This window comes from Toxorhynchites rutilus, chromosome 1 (assembly GCF_029784135.1).
Source record: "Toxorhynchites rutilus septentrionalis strain SRP chromosome 1, ASM2978413v1, whole genome shotgun sequence".
NCBI lineage: Eukaryota > Metazoa > Arthropoda > Insecta > Diptera > Culicidae > Toxorhynchites > Toxorhynchites rutilus.
In genome coordinates, this window is record NC_073744.1 from 8767 (window position 1) to 33447 (window position 24681).

The following is a 24681-nucleotide window of genomic DNA, read 5'->3' on the forward strand; positions in this document are numbered from 1 at the left end:
TATCTATACAAAAATTCCATGTATTCCAGAAACTATAAAGGATAGAAAGTTAATGAAAGTTAATTTTAATAAGATCTAAAACTTAATTGAATACGCTATATCGCTATTTTGACTTTGAACAAAATTAGAATTAGCTGTAATTTTTTCAAAGAAAACATGAAAAAGTTGTTGTTAGAAAAACCTTTTCTCTGTAAGAGTGCCCATCTTTCGATGTATGAGTTACTTGTCCGACATTGTACACATTTTTTTGAGAAAACATACGTTTTTAAGAAAAATGAATTTCAGTTTTTAGAATAATTTATTCAGGGTAATTTTTCTCTTAAATTTTTTTTGTATTTTTATGAAAATTCAACAATTTCCTACATTTCATCCTTTGACCAGATATTAGTGGATACAGTAGAATCCGTTTATTATGAATATAATGACTTCTTTACATGCATAAGTACATATTAGGCTGTCAAAAAAGTCCTGCGGTATTTCCGCGAGGTGTCGTTGTAAGCGCGTAGTTCTAGTTGTATTCGTTGTATCGAGTCATACTATAGCTTGTTGGAAAGGTATTTTTGCGCGCTATAATATAGTCCTTGACAGTGTTTTGTTTGGTTAAGTCGTTCGTGAGTTATAGTGTCGCAAATATAAAGCAAAATAAAGAGGAAATCCGACATATTTTACAGTATTACTATGACAAAGGCAAAAATGCATCTCAAGCTGCCAATAAAATTTGTGCAGTTTATGGACCCGATACAGTTTCCCTTTTCCACCGCACAACGATGGTTTCAACGTTTTCGTTCTGGTGTAGAGGTCGTCGAAGATGCGCCACGCTCCGGAAGGCCTGTCGTCGAAAATTGCGACAAAATCGCTGAATTAGCCGAGAAAGACCAGCATAGTAGCAGCCGTAGCATCGGCCAAGAGCTGGGGATAAGTCATCAAACCGTTATTAACCATTTGAAGAAGCTTGGATTCACAAAGAAGCTCGATGTATGGGTGCCACACACGTTGACGCAAAAAAACATCTTTGACCGTATCGACGCATGTAAATCGCTGCTGAATCGCAACAAAATCGACCCGTTTCTGAAGCGGGTGGTGACTGGCGATGAAAAGTGGGTCACTTTCGACAACGTGAAGCGCAAACGGTCTTGGTCGAAGCCCGCTGAAGCGGCTCAGACGGTGGCCAAGCCCTCATTAACGGCCAGGAAGGTTCTGCTGTGTGTTTGGTGGGATTGTCAAGGAATAATCTATTATGAGCTGCTTCCCTATGGCCAAACGCTCAATTCGGACCTGTACTGCCAACAACTGGACCGCTTGAAGGTAGCACTCATGAAGAAGAGGCCATCTTTGATAAACAGAGGCCGCATTGTCTCCCATCAGGACAACGCCAGGCCACACACTTCTTTGGTGACGCACCAGAAGCTCCGGGAGCTCGGATGGGAGGTTCTTTTGCATCCGCCGTATAGTCCGGACCTTGCACCAAGTGACTACCACCTGTTTTTGTCCATGGCGAACGAGCTAGGTAGTCAGAAGTTAGCTACAAAAGAGGCCTGTGAATATTGGCTATCCGAGTTTTTTTTTATCCTAAATAATTCTTTTCCACTTGTCTACTCCTTTTCATATTAAATATATTCTTTCCAAACTGCCAAAAGTCATTGCGTGAGAAACTTTTGGAGACGACATAACTTACCGCTGGTATTATAACTTGATTTTGCTGTCGCAATATTTCGATTCACTGTGACGTAAAAATACTCAGATGAATGAGTTTGCTTTAGTTTATTTGCAGTGAATAATAGAAACAATATTTGGTATAAAATAAATGGATAACCTTACAGATATAATAACTAATACTTATTTGATATTGTACAGTAAGATATAACATTTATGTAAATCAATAAATTATTCAAGCTTGACCTTACTTTGATTTCAGCATAATGATTGATGAATACACTCTACAATGATTGAATAAATTTATTTTCATCTAATGTCCGATGCTTTCATGCATTAACTGAGCTGATAATATTCAGGCGCGAAGTCATTAGCCAGATTGCTTAAAAAATTGAAATCTGACGACGAATTTGAATTTTCCATATTGGCTATGCTCGAATTAGTATTATTACTACCTATATTTGCATTATTTGGTCCGTAACTAATAGGTATATTACTATTATGTGTTATATAAGCATCGTGAGCAGACTGTCCATGATTTGGCTCGATAATGTTTGAAGCACTATTATTATTATTACTGTTGCTATGATGATAAGGATTATTTATCTGATGCGGATCATAATAAGGCTGATGAAAATTGAAATTTTCAGAGCCGTCAGAGTTCAAAAAATTGTTATTGGTTTGATATTCCATGGGACCTTGTATGTTTGCTGTTCCAATAGTATTGTGGTGATGGTGATGATGATGATGATAAGCTGTACCATCGTGAAAATATGATTGTGACTTAGGTTCATAATATGCACTGTTGAATTCTGGTTGTGTATCATACTCATTGTGATAACACTGTGTACTACTATATGAAACACCAGTTGGAGTGTTGTCATTAGCGTAGTAATGTGGGGTGTGATGCGGAAATCCTTCGTGATGTGATTGAACCCTTGGAGATTCAGGATGCAATCGGGTGCACAGATTTTTTACATTTAACGTTGGAGGGAATTCTGGCTTCTGGCTCGAAGCGTGTTGGTTTGTATATTGATGTGATGGCATCGGTTTGGTGTATTGATGATATACTGAATCTGACTTGTTGAAATATTCTTGTCTATTCAGTCCTCCATAGTAACCACTTATATTGGGTGTTGGTACATTCTCGAAGTTCGCATGATGTTGAATTTTGTTTCTCATTACTGAGAATGGGCCAACCTGGTTGTAATGAACAGGCGGGTTTGTGTTTGAAATCAGTTCAGAAGATGAAATCACATTCGTTGTTGCTGGCACTTGAGTTGAACTAGTATTCAAGTCTTTCTTGTAAGATTCATTATTTTTTGCATGGGTGATATTTTTTATTGGAATAGAACCATCTTTTTTCAATGATGTGGACTGCAAAGAAAAAAAGGCATCGTTATGCGTTTGTAACGTTATATAATATATATATATATATATATTACACTATCGAGTTTCTTCTTCACTTTGATATGCATTTCCTCTTCTTCGTCAATGCTTCCAGAAGAAGCTACGCTTGAATCTGCGTTTACAGTATTTCCAGCAGGAGTTGAAATTTCCACAGTAGAATTCGGGGTAGCGGCTATTTTGGAAGTAATTATATATACGATTAAATGTAAACCAGAGTAAATGTAGAAAAACTTACAATTATTAGGAGTACTATTATTAAGTCCTCTTGAGTTGGAGGTCGAATCGGGTATGTCATCAGATGGTAGTTCACAACCTTGACAAGATTTTTTGGAACTTGAATCTGTAAAAGATTTTTTTAAATGCAAGATGATGATTCAATAAAATTGTTTCTTTATCTACCTTTCAAGTCATCCTTGCTCGAATCTTCATCGTCAGTTTTGGATAAAGTCTGCCGTTTATGCTTCATTCGTCTATTTTGAAACCAAACTTTGACCTGGAAATGTAAATTATGCAATGTATATGTAATAAGATGCCAAGCGAAATAAAAATGGAATTGTTTATGGTGTGTTCTGCGGCAACATCCTGTCGTAATCCAGTGAATGACGTTAAACTAAACTATTTGGTTATGCTCAGTCACTAGTTCAAAAAAGAATATGTTTGTTGTACAAATCTATGCACTATAGAAATTGATCATGAATTTTGATTCAGTTTTATTTTGTTATTTTTATATAATATTTTTATATAATTTTTAAATATATCAAAGTGTTGGTTAATAATTTGCTTCATATTATTCTTTAAAATTACACCTAATGGACTATGAAAATTCTTCATTCAAGCTCTATTTCCTATGCGGAACAACAACATGAAACACGAAATGGTTCAGAAGATTTCGATAAATCTAGGTTACCAAATTCGCTGTTATTTTGAAATGAACTAAAAGAAATTTGCAACACAATTTCACAGCTCGACGGTTACAGTTATAACATAAAGTTTATTATAATAGAGCAAGGGAAATGTAGACACATATTCTTCTGATATGCAGTGCTTGGGTATAATTTCATAATTATTACGTAGTATGAAATCCAAACAAATAAATGATCGAATGAGATTACCGTCATGCATGTTGGAAAACGACAAGTAACATATTGAGTAGCCAAATACCTGTCGTTCTGTTAAATCTAAACTCGCAGCAATTTCAATTCTTCGTGGTCGACATAAATATTTGTTGAAATGAAACTCTTTTTCGAGCTCTAGAAGTTGCGTATTGGTATAAGCTGTTCTCAACCTCCTAGGTAATCCGTTTTCTGCAACAAATTCCGCTGTAAATTGAAGATATAAAGGAAACATTATTTAAAATAGTCGTGAAACTGATAGTGATATGATATATCTGAAATAGTCATTCCCCCTTATTCCACGTGGCGAGTGACGTGAGATAGCAAAGTTTCTCGCTTCATTGTGGAAGCTACATTACTTTTCAATTTATTTTCGATACCCGAATCGATCCAGAACATATGAAGACACGACTTCAAATCTCACTTAGTGACAAACTATAGTCACGCCATTCGCCTACGGGAATGCAGTGACTTGAGCCATCTCACCTCACTCGCCGCGCGGAATAAAGGGTATTGTTTGGTATTCTTTATAAACGATTTTCTTCAAAAATGATTCCAATCTAAACTTCACAGTTAATGTTGACCGCTACATGCCTTGATCGCCATGATCACAAAACGATATTGTACCACAATTTAGTGCCCTTAATATGGAGGAGCCGTGGTTTGAGCGAGACGATACAACATATCACGTCACGCGTACTGCAAATAATTTATTAAAAGACCCTTCAGTTGGCCTTCGTGATCATTTGACTAAATACAGTTGGATTATTATTTGTGAGACTATGTGATGTGTTTGGTTTACGCCGATAAGTTCTAGACAATTGATTCCTTGGGTGTGACAAATTGGTATTTTAGTTTGAAAGATTCCATTAATCGCTGTTTCTAAAACCATTAAATAATAACGAGATGAATCATTGTAGTAGGCTGTAGTAATCCTGTTAATAAAAGTAGAAGAATGGAGGAATCGGTTTGTCCCTTGCTTAATTACAGGATTGTGAATAAACCGGAATCTTGCAAAGTAAATGATACGATGTCAAATAGAAGCAAATACGTCTGGGTCGCTGAACAGCAGCGATTCAGAGGATCTAGGAGGTTACACTAGCGAATTGTCGTCAAAGTGATCAACGTAGAATAGGACAAACCTTACGGGAAAGTAGTTTGTCCTACGAACGAGGCCCTTGAAAATTATCCCGAAAATGGGGAATCAAATCCAGACTTGACCTGTCGCTTTGTCGATCCAAGAGCGACCGGTGAATTTTAACCGACGCAGTATGAAAAAAACGATTACGTTGGAAAGGTGGAGATGGAAAATACGTTGAATCAATTGGTTCAAGAGCTCAGTACATACAAACCACGTACCACAGTCCACATTGAGCATTACCATAATGGCCGAAGTTGGAATGTAGGAAATGAAAACCTTAGGCTATCAACATGCGCTTATATTATACGCTGGGAAAAAATACAACCGTTTCCGAGCGATGTTCCAGCAAACAGAATATCTGGATTGATCGTTTCGAAATTGCTACCAAATAAAGCGAAGGCAAATATCATTCCTCTCTATGGGAGAGAAGCTCAACGCATAACATGAAACATTTTCGAACTTGCACTAAGGTCTAGATGATCCTACGATTACCTTTTTTTTTATCCCATTTATTTATTAGGCTCATTAGCATTTAGCTGTAACAGAGCCGGGTTTAATCGTGTACATGTACATATGTTTAAGTTTCTATAAATTGTGAATTACACAGTAGTTAGTAGTAGCCATTTAGGCGTTAAGTTTTCTGTTCCATTACATTATGGTAAATTACACAGTAGTAGCCATTTAGGCGTAAGGGTATTCTTTTTGTTCTTCCATTGTTCAGCAGACCGGACAGCGGAGACAGTTGATATTGATCATTGTTGAGTTATTTATAGAACAGCAGCCCGATATTTCTTGCAGAGCAGAGCAGTTGTATGGATGAATCGATCTTTGTTCCACCGTGGATCGATTTCCATCGCTGATGATGGTTGCGTGGACGTAGTTATTCTATAACAACACAAAGATGGTCAATTGAGGGCCCTGAGTTTGAACTCACGATCGATCGCTTGGTAAGCGAACGCGTAACCAAGTGGCTACGAAGACCCCCTTACGATTACCTTCCACGCAAGAATAATGAAAAATGCACAGGAATGCGCAACAAGGAGTTAGCCAAAACAGTACGAACATTATAGTATGAAACGGGTTTTATTGTCTAGTCAGCTACACGCGGAGAGGCATTTGAAACGGAAGCAATACTTTCTGGGTCTTCTCGAGCATTCGCGGTGGCACGCTTGTGGACCCACGGGCCATTTTGCCGTAGCGAGTCAGTTGCCATAAGACCGTCAACAACTTCTATACAGAAAGTCCACATGTCAGGATGGACAAAAGAAGAGAACGAGGAAATAAACGCACTGTCAATTACAGACGTACTTATTGATTGTCGAATAGAATCTACAAGACCAATCAATTTTCTAATAGACTCGGGGCGAATGAGAATATTATTGTTGACGACGACTGGAACCGTTTAAAACGTCAATTCGATGACGTTTAACTGGAACTTATGAAATTATCGACAAGGTACGGATTACGATCCTATGCGTCAAGTAAACCTTTACCAGTAAAATACAAATTTAGAGCGAAAAATGATGAAGTTGAATACGTCAAGCCATTGAAATATTTCGAAATTTCGTTATGTCGTTGTCGACTATCGACCTAAACACATTGTCAAACCTATCAATAGGTGCTTTATAGAACCTGGGGATACCGTTGAACCAAAGTCGAATCTTGAGTTGATCCTCAAAGACACATTGTGATAGAAAAAAGGAACGGTATACTAATTCTGATTGACGAAAGTGGTCAAGTCATCAAAAGGCATGTTTAACAAACTAAAAGGGTGCATGATTGGAGTAAACCGGATGAGTCAGGAAGTGCAGGAACTCTAAGAAATAACTATTTAACTACTAATGATTATCATGAAAAAGGAGGGCAGACATGAAGAAAGTCGGCTTATCAAGAGAAGACGAGCCCCAGCACATCCTAACAACTCTTTTCATGCTGGAGGAAAAAGGTCCTTATCCATAAATTGTAACGAGATAACTGAAACAAAAACGATTCAAATTAAAAAGAAAAATATATATATCACAGCAAACCTCAATCTTCCCGAGTATGGTTGTATTTCATATAAATTTCGTGTACGTTTTATGGTTTCGTTCCTTCTGTTTACATGATCCTTCGCCAATACTCGTCATATTTTCGCTGAACTTCAATGGGATAGATAATTTTTTTTCGCTATTAGGTAGCAACAAGAAATGTCAACTTGGTTAGTTTGTTGATTCTTTTTCCTTTTCTGCTATGTTTTGGATCTGACAACTATGCAAAGTACATCAACGACGAGATGGGAAATGATTCTATTCTTCATCTCGCGTCTTATGGCGGGTTTACATTAGGGAGATCTATAGCTATTCTCGTTGTCGGCGGAATGGTGCCGACACCTGGATACGACATTAGTTTGTGTGAGGCCAAATATTCTCTATCAGATTAGTCGGCCTTAAGGCGGTTCTAAATTGTTAAAATTTGAATGAAATTTTTTTCTTGGCGTTATTTACCTTCTATAAGTACGTTGTTCTGACCCTAATTTAAACTATTTTCTATTGTTTATCAGATATTCTCACCAAAGTTCACCCATATAATATAAAATTATCTTTGGACACAATTTTTGTGTGATATTTTTTCACTACCTGCAATAAAAAGTGATTTTAATTTACATGAAGTGCTAACCGCCAAAAGTCACTGTTTGGTGCGCATTATGGTCTGGTGGAGTCATCGGGCCGTATTTCTTTGAAAATGAGGACGGCGAGACGGTAACTGTGAATGGTGAGCGCTATGGATTTGAGGGACGCATAATTTCGCGTTTTGGTGATGCCAATTGGCCGTACAGATCATGCGATTTGAACCCGCTAGACTTTTTATGTGGGGTTATGCGAAAGACCGTGTCTATGCCAACTCTCCGCAAACTCTTGAATATTTGAAAGACAACATTCGTGAAGTTATGACCGAGATACCACCCCATATGTGCCGAAAAGTCATCAAAAATTACCTGTTCCGGATCGAGGTGTGCGAGGAAGCCCTAGGTGGACATTTGAATGATGTTGTATTTCACACATAATGGCATAAACCAAACTTTAATTTGAAATAAAGGTTTTATCGAAATTCTAATTCTAAGTGTGTTTTATTTCAATTTACTTTCGGAATTTAAAGTTGGAAAACCCTGTATAACTTGATTAAATTCAGCATATGTAAACGCTTGTGAATTTCTCATTGGTGAGAAACCGCTAAAACTGGATGCAGTTCTACTTCAGGTGAATAAATTCACCGAAAATATGAATTTATTCATTATAGAAGTTCACGCTAGTGTAAACGGTTGATGCGATTTCTATAAATCTCATCATATTTCTTCACATGAATATATCGCTAGTCTAAACCCACCCTTAGCATCTCGCATTATCGAGGTACGCTAAAAAATGGAACCCTTCAGAATCGTCTTTTTCTGTCTATACCTAGAAAAATGCTTACTAAAAGAAGCTACCAACATAAGTCGAATGAACATATTTTCTGTGTATATTGCCAACCGTATGTAAAATGAATGTCAGATGAAATACACATCCCTACCAATGAATGCTACATTTCACTACACTGTATTGGTAACTTTGACGATTGCCATTCTGGCAACCACGGAGAAAATAAAGTGTCATTTCGCTTTCGCTTCAACACACTTCTAAGGTCTAAGCATAACTGACAGGTTATTTTTCAGCAACGATGACATCTTTTCAGTTTCTTCTACTCGACGCTCGATGCTCGCCAGTGGTTAAAGCTAATTCGATAACCACCAAACGAAAAGAGTTACGCGCGTGTATGTGTGTGTGACGGCTGCTCCGATGCCTCAAGCGGAAACAACGTTCGTTGCTGGTATTTTCTTGGTCGCCCTTTCAGTGGTATAACTTTTCTCCCAATGAATTCCCTTTTGGCCTAAGAGGGAATTTTTAACGATTCCGATGTAACAATGCCGTTTTCATCGGCCATTCTGCGCTCCCTCACAGTTCGAAACATACCGAATGCGTTTCGCCATTAGAACATCTCTTAAATATTCTTTTTGCCCGTTAATGAATTGAGATTTATTAGATTAATGAATTTATGCGATGCGAAACATTTTCCGTTTTCCATTGGATATTGGATATTGGATACGAAATATTCTACTGATGGGGAAGAATAATCTTCAAAAGCTTTCCTGTTAATTGCACTTGATTGAAAAATCACAAAACAAAATGTATTTGGTCGCAGTATTATATGAATAGGAAACAAATAAACGCTGGTAAATTATATGATTTTCCCGATGCGAAACATTTTTCGTTTTTCATTTTATGCATCTAATATTGAATACGAAAATATTCTACTGATGGGGATGAATAATCTTTAGAAACTTTCCTGTTGATTGTACTTGATTGAAAAATCACAAGACGAAATATATTTGGTTGCAGCATTATAGGAATAGAAAACATTAAAATATACTCTTTCACTTGAACGTAATTGAAAGTCCCAAGGACAACTGGCAGATTATTTTTCAGCAACGATGATACACTCCTCTCGATGGATTCCCTTTTGGACTAAGGGGGATTATTTAACGATCCCAACGTTAAAATGATGAACGAAGGTAGCTTCGCCACAGCAGCAACAATCTGCTCCAAACGCTGTACAATTATAACTGAGTGGAATTTGGAGTCTTCTATGATGGTTTCTTCAGATGCCTTTATTTAGCGCCCTTGTTCGGGAACACACTCCTATCACCACAAAAGCAATCATCATCAATGAGCTAGATTGTTAGGATTTCAATAGCCTGTTTTGAAACCTATTTTTAAGCTATTGAAACTATTTTTTGGACCAATAAGTGACAATCATATAACTCTTTGATTTTTTATTTTTCGAATCAACTGATTGTTATACCACTACATTTAGTCGGTAAAGAGGTATTAACGTTCAAAATTTTGCACTCCAGCAGCACTCTCTCGCTTTCGAAACTTTGAACTTACATCCGGTACAAAAATGAAAGACGTAGTCCTACGTCAAAACGGACATTCCAAAGGAACACTGTATATTGATGATGGAACAAGCTATGAGTATCGCCATAGAAAGTATCTATTCATCGAATTGATGTTTAAGAACTACGTACTCAGCATCAAATAAGTTCTAGCTATAACAGCGCATAATACATGATAAAATAGTATGATTTCGTTTATTTTAGAAAAAATGGCGAAACGGGATCCTCCAAAGATCGTTAAGTTAAATAGAAGCAATTCAACACCAACAACTAGCAGTAGCATTAGCTGCAATGGAGCAAACAACGAAACCAACAAATTTATAATCATCAAATTCACCGAACATTGTACCTCAATACAACTGGAAACCGAAACCAACAATAGTCAGCAGAATTAGCGAACAGCAACAGCGAGCAGCGGTGACAATAGATGCGAAAATATGGCCGTACGAATCGTATACAATCGTGAAAGTAAGCAACTTTATAGAATTGTATTGGTGTGGTTACATTACTTTCCCTTGTTTCGTTTGAAATCGTCTACTATGAGCAAACAGTTTGTTTCTTTTTGTCAGTTATCGTACGATCCAATTTTCGTAAGAACTCCGATCTAATGTCACTGTACCCTTAGCTAGGGACCATAATTCTTCATAAAGGTCTCTGTAATTGGACAGGAAATAAATCTATTTAAGCCACTCTTAAGGGCATTTAAGTCACCACTAACACACAGCGTGTGACAGCGTCAAACATGTCCGGGTCGCAAATTGCATTTGCATTGCAATTGCACTGTTACTCGCGAGAACTGCCAAAATCTCAAGTTGTGTGAGCCTTCTTCTTCTTCTTCAATGGCACTAACGTTCCTACAGGAACTTCGCCGTCTCAACGTAGTATTACTTGCGTCATTTTTATTAGTACTTAGTTGAGATTTCTATGCCAAATAATACGCCTTGAATGCATTCTGAGTGGCAAGCTCTAGAATACGCGTGATCACAGTGCAAGTCGGAAGAAATTTCTCTGACGAAAAATTCCCCCGACCAGAACGGGAATCGAACCCGTACATCCGGCATGTTAGTTATGACGCTAACCACTCGGCCAAGGGAGCACAAGTTGTGTGAGCCAAGACTCTTAAAAATATATTACAAGGTGAGCCAAGAAATCAAAACTATTGCACTATTGCACTATCATTGCACACGGTTTTGTGAATTCTATTCAATACGATATTTTACGTTGTAAATGTTTTGTCTCTCCTATACGCAAAACGTTTATCTTTGGATAAAGCTTCCTTCTGTACTGCTTCCATATATCGCTTCCCTATCGCACATATTAACCAAACGGTGACACCATAAACCACACAGTCATCTCAACTTCACCGATTAGTTTGGCGATGATAACTGAACTGACGGCACAATCTTGAATCGCAGATTATATTTTCTTAGCCACGGCTTGATTTAAGCATCATTTGGCTCTTCAAACTAACCATAAGTATTTTTAAAAAACCACCCTGAAGTCCCCGAACTGTAACTTATGTCAAATCAACTTTGAACTGATGGCTTATACTGGGTTATACTGGTTGGTTTGACATTTGTTTATCATTTTTGTCGCGTAATATGTACGAATAACTCGTATAGCGAAAATTGATTAATTATTGGTATTTATCAAAAAATGCGTCATACATACCATTTCTTTCGGAGAGTGTAGAACGAAGCACAAGGTAAATGACACACATAAAGTGTTACATTTGTAAAACTTGGACATGAATTTTAGAAATTAGTAACGATTGTTTCAATGTACAACACAACATCTAGAATAAAATCAGAATAGATTATGTGCTAAAGAAATCATACCCAGTAAACATTAAATCGTGTTACTAACGCATATGCATCATCATATTGGGTTGGGGAAAATGAAATGTCGTATATTGTCAATATATGGCAACACTTAAACATATCTTGTGTTGTACTTATCGCATCGGGTCATACTATACGGCTATTTAAAGACGACAATCAGTGCTACAAGTGTCGTTTTGACAGTGTTGTGATTGTCCTTTTCAGTCTCAAGTTATAGCGCGTCAAAGATGGAGTCCACCAAGCAAGAAATCCACCATATTTTACGTTTTTACTACCTGCGAGGTAAAACTGCAACGAAGGCGGCCGAAAAAATTCGTGTAGTTTATGGACTCTTAAAAATATATTACAAGGTGAGCCAAGAAATCAAAACTATTGCACTATTGCACTATCATTGCACACGGTTTTGTGAATTCTATTCAATACGATATTTTACGTTGTAAATGTTTTGTCTCTCCTATACGCAAAACGTTTATCTTTGGATAAAGCTTCCTTCTGTACTGCTTCCATATATCGCTTCCCTATCGCACATATTAACCAAACGGTGACACCATAAACCACACAGTCATCTCAACTTCACCGATTAGTTTGGCGATGATAACTGAACTGACGGCACAATCTTGAATCGCAGATTATATTTTCTTAGCCACGGCTTGATTTAAGCATCATTTGGCTCTTCAAACTAACCATAAGTATTTTTAAAAAACCACCCTGAAGTCCCCGAACTGTAACTTATGTCAAATCAACTTTGAACTGATGGCTTATACTGGGTTATACTGGTTGGTTTGACATTTGTTTATAATTTTTGTCGCGTAATATGTACGAATAACTCGTATAGCGAAAATTGATTAATTATTGGTATTTATCAAAAAATGCGTCATACATACCATTTCTTTCGGAGAGTGTAGAACGAAGCACAAGGTAAATGACACACATAAAGTGTTACATTTGGAAAACTTGGACATGAATTTTAGAAATTAGTAACGATTGTTTCAATGTACAACACAACATCTAGAATAAAATCAGAATAGATTATGTGCTAAAGAAATCATACCCAGTAAACATTAAATCGTGTTACTAACGCATATGCATCATCATATTGGGTTGGGGAAAATGAAATGTCGTATATTGTCAATATATGGCAACACTTAAACATATCTTGTGTTGTACTTATCGCATCGGGTCATACTATACGGCTATTTAAAGACGACAATCTGTGCTACAAGTGTCGTTTTGACAGTGTTGTGATTGTCCTTTTCAGTCTCAAGTTATAGCGCGTCAAAGATGGAGTCCACCAAGCAAGAAATCCACCATATTTTACGTTTTTACTACCTGCGAGGTAAAACTGCAACGAAGGCGGCCGAAAAAATTCGTGTAGTTTATGGACCCGATACTGTAACGATTCGCACAGCACAGCGTTGGTTTGATCGATTTCGTTCTGGTGTAGTGGTAGTCGAAGATACACCCCGTACTGGTAGGCCAATCGTCGTGGAAACCGATAAAATCGTTGAAATCATCCAAGTAGACCGGCATGTGAGCACTCGCTCGATTGGCCAGGAACTGGGTATAGACCATAAAACTGTTTGGAACCATTTGCAGAAAATTGGATTCTAAAAAGGCTGGATGTATGGGTGTCACACGAGTTGACGCAAAAAAATCTTTTAGACCGAATCAACGCCTGCGATGCACTGCTGTAACGGAACGAACTCGACCCATTTTTGAAGAAGATGGTGACTGGTGATGAAAAGTGGATCACGTACGACAACCTAAAGCGAAAAAACTCGTGGTCCAAGCGCGGTGAGCCGGCCCAAACCATCGCCAAGCCCGGATTGACGGCCAGGAAGGTTTTGCTGTGTGTTTGGTGGGATTGGAAGGGAATCATCCACTATGAGCTGCTCAACTATGGCCAGGTCCTCAACTCGGTTCTCTACTGTGAGCAGCTTGACCGTTTGAAGCAGGAGATTGACTAGAAGCGGCCAGAAATGATCAATAGGAATGGTGTTGTTTTCCACCAGGACAACGCTCGGCCTCACACATCTTTCATGACCCGCCAGAAGCTACGGGAGCTCGGATGGGTTGCCTTATTGCACTCACCGTATAGTCCGGACCTGGCTCCAAGTGATTATCATCTCTTCCGGTCCATGCAAAACGCTCTTGGTGATACTAAGTTGGCCTCAAAAGAGGCTTGCGAAAACTGGCTGTCTGAGTTTTTTGCCTTCTAAATGGCAACAAGTTTGCCAACAAAACGGCGCATATTTGACTTAAATTGGATAATTTTAAGTATGTTAAATAAAGCGTCAAATTTCGATCAGAAAAATGCGACATTTCTTTTTCCCCAACCCTATATATCGTATATTTTGTGTGATATATGATACACACATGTAAAAGAGGAGGCGATATACAATTGGTTTGAATAAATATACCATTTATATTTGCATAGAAAACGACTATTGTCGTACGAATATACGATTTATTGAAGAAATAGAAAAAAAAACAAATGTCGGGAAATATTCGTGAGGCCATAATTACATTCGTAACCTCGCGAATCACCATTTCTATAACAATATTTATAGTTGTAAAAATATATACTATTTAATTGGCATTTGAGTGATGGTTAAGAAAACTGCTCCGACGGAATTCGAACTGCGGTTGTTGGATTACCAAGCAGCAGCTATCTCGCACGGCTATCTGAAACATAATGCTAATTTACATCTAATTCGACATCTAGCTGATTGGACAGACCTGTAATGCGACACGTTTAATTGGACATTTTAAATTCTAATTGGAGATTTTTGTAAACATCAAGTTCGGGGCCCAAGTTATGGCTCCACATTGAAAGTGTTCTCTTAATTAATTCAGAATTGAATACTATTTGTAAACCAATTAGGCAACCTTGAAAAGTCAAATAAACCAAGGCGCTTTGAAGTGTACTACCAGGTTGGTCAATAAGACAAAACCACTGTGGAACCATATTGAATAAACAAATGTTCAGCTATTGGTTCAGCGACAAGCAAATGTTCAGCTATAAGATGCCAATTTGAAAAATAGATGTCTAAAGTATTATTTCGTCTGTTCGTCAAACCTGTCGGCACATAGTTAGGTTACCTTAAATGTTTCAGTCGATTTTTTTAAATTTTTTTTCAGCATGTAGAAATGAATTATCTTAAGTGTTACATAGCCGTTTTTTTATATCTTCTTTTTTCGATTTTTTATGAGCTTCTAAACAAAGATTTAATATGTTAATATGTCGTAAAGGCAAACCCCCTCCTCTTCAAGTTACGTAACACTAATCTGTACACAAAGTCAATGTTATTTGAAAAAATTGTAACTTTTTTTAAATAATGATAATACCAACGTAACAAAATCAAATATCTTCTAGGTCGAAATCATACGGAAGTTTCTCATCTGCAAGTTGTGAATTCGGAGAAACTTCTGACAAGTTCATAGAGTTTTGAACAAACAGAGACGGAAAATTAATGCTTACATCTGTTGGAATCGGTGCTGTCAAAACATCTAGTGTTGAGCAAGGGATTGCTAAGATGGCCGCCTTTTTGTAGCCAGCATAGAAAATCATGAGCATAGAAATCATAACCTAAAATTAGAAATGAAGTGCTCCGCGCGATTCTCCAGCAGTAATTTTAATTGCACATCACCAAGAAAGCTTCAGAATGAGTATCCAAACATCGCTTGCCAAAGGAAACTATCCAACGTAATCAAATATTATCATATATGATTCCAAATATTAACCCTCCTGTACCTAAAATTGAACTTCTCTGTAATGTTTACATTGTGTATTTTTCAGGCTTTATTGACATTTATTTAAAGAATAAGGTATGATTGAATGAAAAAACTCAAAAAAATATGTTTTCTTGGTCTTTATTATGTTTTAATAGTCTTTCAATTCAGCCTCCTCAATACAGAGTAATTTTCGATACTCCAACACAAATAACGAAATTCAAAATTTTCACTGTTGTTAATCAAAAGTAAGCAACTGAATATAATTAATGGAAGTATAAAGAGTTATAAAATAACATAAAAACGTATTAATAGATTGTGGTTTCATTGGAGTAAGAATCAGAACATAGCATAACTGCATACTCGAAACAAACATATTTTTTACATTTTATGCAGTTGTTGCGTATTTTTCGGGTTTTTTATCGAAGAGAAGAATGTATAAAGACCTTCCAGATAATTACCAGATGATAAAGGTTCTAGAATATGAAGTTTGCATAATCTTCTTCTCTGTATCCTTGGTAAACTAAGAATTAATGTCTTTTTATAGATGGGCATAAAAAGATGATATGAAATGATTTCTAGGAACTTCCTTTTCTTTTTCTTGTTTTCTTGTTGATATTGTCCATTATAAAAAAATATCCCCGAAACTGTAACTTTTCAAAATTACCATAAGTCACCGTTTAGTTTATAGTTTACTGTTTACAATTCTTCCGCAAGTGAAATTCTTTCACAAGTGTTTCAATGTATGACCATTATATTTAGCAAATAACTATACGAAAGTCAAACATTTATATTTTGCTTTTGAACGTATGAATCTAACGACGAATAGTTAATATATGGATCCGTTCAACCCAGTTACAAAAGGGACTGAAATCAAATAAGAATAGTCGGGTAATGATCTTATGCATTATATTCAATAAATATTCCACGCCACTAACATTAATTTATACATTTCATTCAACAATATTCTAGAATATGAAAAAAGGCACTTGTCCAAAAAAGTTACTCCTATACTCGCGTCGGTGTGTCAGACCGAAAGTGGTAAAAAAGTGGCACACGTCCCCTTTGTTCCAACACATGCGATACGCTAAACGATGACGAACGACGAATAACGAAGCTAGAGAGAATCGCAAAGTCTACGACTTTGTTGATATTTTCTGAGCGAATTATTGATTTCTCGGTCTGACAGAGCAATGCGCGAGTGTAGGAGTGCGGAAAAATAAAGTTAGGACAAAAAACAAGGTGATTTTCGTAATCTACGTTTTATTTTCTATTTTTTAACATAATCGCCGTAATGTTGGAGGCATTTTTCATAGCGTGGCAAGAGTTTTTCTATTCCGAGCGCGAAGTGCGTAGCGTCCAACTTTTTAAAGTACGATGTAACTGCGTCACGAATTTCTTCAGTGTTCGAATCGTTGACCGCGGAACGCCTGTTTCATTATTTTTGGTATATTGGCGGTATATCAGCACCAATGAAGTTGTCCGTCATATCTTTGGTTTCACAGTTCATGAATGGGACCCAACAGTCATGAGTTTGGCTGTTCATCCAGTAAACCTATTTTTCACTAACGAGACCGTAATTGAACAAAATAAATATTGATTTTCATTACTTCATTTTCTAATTTAAGACAAAAATATATTCCTTTCTTTCACTTCACATTTTAATTATTAATATTATTTATTTTTTAACCTTTTTACATATTAACACAAACACAATAAGATGGTTTCAATTACACCCAGGTTTTTTTACGCGGTTTTTTACGAGGTGTTTTACGCGGATTTTTCAATTAACGCGGTTTTATTTTTATGCGGATTTTCCAATTAACGCGGTTTCTTTTACGCGAATTTTCCAACTAACGCGGATTTTCAAATTAACGCGGTAACCGCGTGAAAAAAGACCAGTGCAATATCACATCTCCCCCTCAGTTCACATGTTTCTCTCATGTTCCCTCAGAGCATATTACAGTAATTAATGCTTGTGACGGAGCTTAGCGTTCAGTGCCGCACCTTATCACGATGCTTACGTGGAACTTAGGTGTTGGGTAACTGGGAGCAGCTCGCCGGGAGGTACAACGGGACGGGGTTTTTTACGGGCAGCGATTCGTGAATGTCTTTTCCTGTCTACTGGACGGTCCAACAGTGGTACTGCACGTGCATCGGTAGAAGAGTGCACAAATTACTAAGGAATCTTCTAGCAATAGCAGATGACCTCATTCGTGAGGAAACCCAAACTATAGCTACCAGTAGGAGACGAATGAACTCTAAGAGTTTAAAGTCTCTTTAATTCAATGCCTGCCTGCTTACCAGTAACCAACGAAATTCCAGGAAAAAACTACGGGTTTTCGGAAGCGTGCAACAATTAACTTTTTACTTCCGTTATACATAAGGATAGTCCCATGGTTTTTTACGCGGATTTTACAATTAACGCGGTTTTTCGAATTAACGCGGTTTTTTTACGCGGATTTTCCAATTAATGCGGTTTTTTTTACGAGGTACGTATCCCCCGCGTAAAAAAACCTGGGTGTATTTGATTTTTTTATTGTTGTCGGTGGTCATCGTATAAAGCGCTCAATTCCTCTGTATGTTACAGCTCTCATCGCCACATATTCGTTTGATCTTCATCAACGAATGGATCAAAAACGTAAAACCATTCAAACATACTCTCAATATATTAGTTATTGCCAAAATATTCACCTGAAATAATTTATTTGGCAGAACAACGTTTGCCGGGTCAGCTAGTAATAGTAAATAAATAGAGGAAAAGGGTGTTGATATTATTGTTATTGATTCTACCATGTTAACTTTTACAACCTGTTTGAAGAATACCTGTTCATATGACAAACGGTTTTTCTGAGCCACCATTCAAAATATGAAAGTAGTAAAATTCCCTTCCGTGCCCTTAGGCTCAGATCCATCTATTTTTGCATGAAACCCTGAAGATGATTTGATTGCGTTTTTACATGAAAAATCATGACAATAAGTTACGAAGCTGACACTTGTTTGTTATTTGTCGATCTAGCGCTGAGAACTAAAAATGAAATGGATAGTAGTTAGGATGGTTACCGCATACTGAAGCCGGATATTCGGGCTATTGTCGCATCACACTTTGTGATGAGTTTGATTTGAGTTACGCCGACGCATGGAAAGATTAGGCGTGTTTGGCGCGTTGAAACTTTTGCGTGAAGTTAAAAAATTACCAATTGCAGTCTGAATTCTGGAAACTGAAGGAACATGAGATCTCTATAGAGTATATAGAACTATTCTGAATTGTGTATTCCGACAGTAACAAAATTTGAACTGCATCAAACGTTACAAGCTAACGACACCTTTCCGAACTGTTGCAATAGCAAATTTGCAAATTTCTTTTAATATTCGGTATGCGACCGGTAAAATATGGGCGAATAAGAGGAAAGTTTTCAGTTACTGGATATACTCTAATATACTCTTGTATCTCCGTACAAGTTTTCATAATTCACGTGACGGTTGAAATGGAATTGTTATAAACAAATGACAAAAACGCCATACTGTGTTGTAAACTCACAATAATACGTAGAAAATAAAGGGTGTGTCACATCAAACTGCATCACGGAAAAAACGCTGTAGAGATTCGCCCAGTAGACCGATCCTTTTGAAAATTTTAGACAGTAAAATAAAAACTATTAAACAACTTTTGGCATTTTCTTTTTATTCATACTTCGAGCCCAAGCCCGTATGCTCGCACCTTCCTCTTTACCCCGTCCATAAGGTTCTGTACAACGTCAGGTTGTAGTTTTTTTTGAACAGAAATCCATTTTCTCTTGAAGTCCGCCTCCGATTTGACAACTTTTGGGTTCTTCCGGAGGGCCTGCTTCATAATCGCCCAATATTTCTCTATTGGGCGAAGCACCGGCGCGTTGGGCGGGTTCATTTCCTTTGGCACGAAGGTGACCCCGTTGGCTTCGTACCACTCCAACACGTCCTTTGAATAGTGGCACGAAGCGAGATCCGGGCCCTCGTGCTGCTTCAATAGTGGTAGTAAGCGCTTCTGTAGGCACTCCTTAAGGTAAACCTGCCCGTTTACCGTGCCGGTCATCACGAAGGGGGCGCTCCGCTTTCCGCAAGAGCAGATCGCTTGCCACACCATGTACTTTTTGGCAAACTCGGATAGTTTCTGCTTGCGAATCTCCTCCGGAACGCTGAATTTGTCCTCTGTGGAGAAGAACAACAGGCCCGGCAGCTGACGTAGGTTTCGTCGTCCATTACCAGGCAATGCGGCTTCGTCAGCATTTCGGTGTACAGCTTCCGGGCTCGCGTGTTCCCCACCATGTTTTGCCTTTCGTCGCGGTTAGGAGCCTTCTGAACCTTGTATGTACGCAGGCCCTCCCGCTGCTTGGTCCGCTGAACGAATGAACTTGACAAATTCAGCTTATTGGCGACATCCCGGACCGAATTTCTCGGATCACGTCTAAACTGCTTAACTACGCGCTTGTGATCTTTTTCACTGACGGAGCATCCATTTTTGCCGTTCTTCACCTTCCGGTCGATGGTTAGGTTCTCGAAGTATCGTTTTAGTACTCTGCTGACCGTGGATTGGACGATTCCCAGCATCTTACCGATGTCCCGATGTGACAACTCCGGATTCTCGAAATGAGTGCGCAGGATTAATTCACGACGCTCTTTTTCGTTCGACGACATTTTTCCAAATTTACGAAATTGACAGTGAAGCATGGCCAACATGATCTATACACTCTTATCTGATTATAAGCGAAAGCTGAAGATATAATTCCTAAAAATTAAATTTCTACATCGTTTTTTCCGTGATGCAATTTGATGTGACACACCCTTTATAACACGTAAACGGTTTCCAAATAAGAGTTATAATATAGGATTTAAAATAAAATACAGTCTTCAATGTTTGGTGTCTCAGGTCAAAATTCTCACTGGAAAGGCAGCATATGTTGCTCTCAAGTTCACCATAATTTTCTTGCCAAAAAACATAAACCTTAAACTTAACATAGCCCTAAAAGTGATTCAATTGTGGTAGGCCACACGATCTCGATGGTCAATTGTGAGGACCATTTCGCGATATAATCGAAGCACTGAGCTCCGGGAATAAGAACTCCATTATTTCTCCGATAATTTTTGTAAAACCAATAACTTACGAATTGGTTGATTACAGAAACACAACATAAGACATCGAAAGCCAGAACCGGACCATCCTTATCAAAAGAAGCTACTTTTACGGTATCAAATTTAAACGACTTAATCACCGTCGCCAGATAAATGCTGTAAGTGCAGACACGCTACTTATCCAGCTTTAATTCAAATCCACTGAACTCTAATCGCGATGGCGAAAAAGATCTGATGATATACGTAGAAGGAAAAAAAACTATTTAGGTTCAGCTATCTAACAGCCCGTATTTAACATCAAAAACATAATTGTTTTTAATAATTGTCAAATGCGTGAGCATCTTATGTATATCAGAAAATGTAAATTAAAGTCAAATTTTATAAATGTTCATATCTAATTTTATTGAAAAGACGGTGATTTAATATCACTATTGGCTATATATGTATGTCAAGCTTATGGAGGCAACGAAACTATACATGTAGTGTGCAACATATACGGTGCTGTTTTCGATTAGGCTACCAGCAGAAGCTTGATTAACATCTACGCTTCAGAAACGACAAACCCGATTGCGCCTGAAATTTATCACACATTGAATACACTACAATGTGACAAATTATGATGTTCAAGGTACAATCGTTGCTACATATTTACATGGAAAATGTTAAATCGTCCTTTGTAAAATTGTAGGAGGCTTTTGATTTGAACGAAACTGGATAAAGGTGATTGCCAGAGCAAGAATATTTTTTTTTTAATTATTGCCCAATTTCCGTCGGTTCGGTCACACCACGCACTGAGGATCAATACTTCAACGCCATGACGATGACTTCACATTGACGCTACTGTACTACGAAGGCGTTACCAAAAACTTTCAAACCTCCGTCGCCGTCTCGATAAAATATTTCATATTTAGATGAAATTACCATTCAGAACTTATGTCCAACCTGAATTAAATTAAATTGAAATCACTAGAATTGAATTTTTATAAAAGGGGTGTTATAACCGATAAACGTTTAAGTGTTTTTCAAATAGTTTTACTGATAGTGTCGATTTTATAGCAATTGAGACCATTCTGCTAAACATATTACAATTGGTCCCTCGTGGGTGAATTACTTACATTGCAGAGATGGCAATGTCGTGACTGGGAGAAGAAACAAAATATTTTTTGAACAGATTAGCACGTCATGTCTCTTTTTTTCCTATCTCTTTCTCGCTCAATAGCAATCTTTGCTTTGTGAATTATACGGAATAAAATGTTTAGGGGAGAGATAAGCGTTATTTAAGCATTTCGATCGTTCAGTTTTAATTCGCATCATTCGAATATACTGGTTTATAATAATTTTTCATAATCGCAAGTTTAATTTCGCTATATCGGTGATACTGTACTAATGATAATGGTATAGTTTTACATTAAAAGTTAGTTTTGCATTCGATTTACACAGAATATAATTCTGATGGACAGCAAAACAGCAAAGGCAATACAGGTCGTACTCGATTATAGACAGACTCGGTTATATGTGATTCGATTATATACAACTCGGACTCAGTTATATACAGTTTGAAAAAAAATATTTTTTTCAATAGTTCAAATATTTATTTAAAAAAAAATGTAACCTTTCAATGTTAATGTGAAATTTTCTGTTTAAGCCCCCTTTTGTACAACTTCTATGTAAGCGACATCGACAATTGCCTTACACAAAATTGCAGCCCAAGACAACTTGCAGATGATGGAGTGGTGTCTGTCGTAGGATCAAACGAATCCGACCTGCAAGGACCCTTACAAGATACTTTGAACAATTTTTCAACCTGGGCCATTGGGCTAGGGATCGAATTCTCCACGGAGAAAACAGAGATGGTGGTTTTTTCTAGGAAGCATAGACCAGCAAAACCAAAGCTTCAACTTTTGGGTAAACCGATCACTCATGCTATGTCATTCAAGTATCTAGGGGTCTGGTTCGACTCCAAATGTACTTGGGGGGCCCATATTAGGTATCTGAGTAAAAAATGCCAACAAAGAATAAACTTTCTCCGTACAATTACCGGCACCTGGTGGGGAGCCCATCCCGAAGATCTTATAATGTTGTATCGAACAACTATTCTCTCAGTGATGGAGTATGGCAGTTTCTGTTTTCAATCAGCTGCCAAAACACACCTCATTAAACTCGAGCGAATTCAGTATCTTTGTCTCCATATCGCGTTGGGATGTATGCCCTCAACGCATACCATGAGTCTCGAGGTTTTGGCAGGCCTACTCCCACTAAAAGATCGCTTCAATTTATTATCTCTTCGGTTCTTCATCCGGTGTAAGGTCATGAACCCATTGGTGATCGGAAATTTTGAGCAGCTGATCGAGCTAAATTTTCACTCCGGATTCATGAGTTCATATCATGAATTCATCTCCATGCAGGTTGATCCTTCTTCGTATATTCCCAACCGTGTTTGTTTCCCTGACTACATCAATTCCTCTGTGCATTTTGATCTGTCCATGAAGCAAGATATCCATGGATATTCAGATTACCAACGATCGAGGATCGCTCCAACGATCTTCGATGAAAAATATAGGGGTATCAATTGTGATAATATGTACTTCACTGATGGGTCCACTATAAATGAGTCCACAGGATTTGGAGTGTTCAACGAAATTTTTAGCACCTCACACAGTCTTCAGAATCCTTGCTCAGTGTATATTGCTGAATTGGCAGCAATTCATTGGGCGCTGGACAGCGTCGCCTCTCGACCTGTTGAACACTATTACATTGTAACGGATAGTCTTAGTTCTGTCGAAGCTATCCGTTCAGTGAGGCCGGAAAAGCACTCGCCGTACTTCCTTGAGAGAATACGAAAAATTTTGAGTGCTTTATCCAGACGCTGTTATGTCATTACCTTTGTCTGGGTCCCTTCTCATTGCTCAATTCCGGGTAATGAGAGGGCTGACTCATTAGCAAAGGTAGGTGCAATTGAAGGCGGTATTTATCAGCGTCAAATCGCCTTCAATGAATTTTATTCTTTAGTCCGCAAAAATACCATCGCTAACTGGCAACGCAAGTGGAATGAAGATGAATTGGGCCGTTGGTTTCACTCGATTATCCCTAAGGTTAGCCTCAATCCGTGGTTCAAAAGTCTGGAATTGAGTCGGGACTTTATTCGCACCTTCTCCCGACTCATGTCCAATCACTGTTCTTTAGATGCACTACTCTTTCGTTTCAATCTTGCCAGCAGCAATCTCTGTGTTTGTGGCCAAGGTTATCGCGACATCGAGCACGTTGTTTGGTCGTGCGAGGTGTATCTGGTCGCCAGATCGAATTTAGAAAACTCCCTTCGGGCCCGAGGAAGGCAGCCCAACGTGCCGGTGAGAGATGTGTTGGCTCGGTTAGACCTTGATTACATGTCCCATATATATGTTTTCCTTAAAGCTATCGATCTTCGTGTGTGATTGTCCCTATGTCCTTATACCCTCCTTTCCTTCCTTTGCGGGTAATTCGTCCCCTTGCTATAAATAGTAGAATAAGTTGAAATGTAAAAACACTATAGATATACGAACAGATTTAAGAATTGAGTGTTCATCAACATTGTTACAGTTTCCTTATACCCCATCCTTCTCCTAAAAATATGTCACCCTTCTAAACTCGAGTACACTGTGAGTAATCGGTTTTCCACCTTACTAACCATAGATGTAAGAAAATTGTTTATATATATAGTTTTAAAATTATATTTAA

At 37.8% G+C, this 24681-nt stretch overlaps 1 protein-coding gene across 1 annotated transcript in view; it reads right to left on the reverse strand.

Annotated features, from left to right (window-relative positions):
* Window positions 1–205: 205 nt before the first annotated feature.
* LOC129763102 (homeotic protein proboscipedia) overlaps window positions 206–24681 on the reverse strand; it is a 36283-nt gene continuing 11807 nt past the window's right edge. Inside the window, exons 2-6 of the mRNA XM_055761872.1 lie at window positions 4225–4382; window positions 3463–3556; window positions 3299–3403; window positions 3099–3235; window positions 206–3030 (exon numbers count right to left, since the gene is read on the reverse strand). Of these exons, the coding sequence (XP_055617847.1) occupies window positions 1990–3030; window positions 3099–3235; window positions 3299–3403; window positions 3463–3556; window positions 4225–4382 (1535 nt within the window). The 3' untranslated portion in view covers window positions 206–1989. The remainder of the gene's footprint in view (window positions 3031–3098; window positions 3236–3298; window positions 3404–3462; window positions 3557–4224; window positions 4383–24681) is intronic.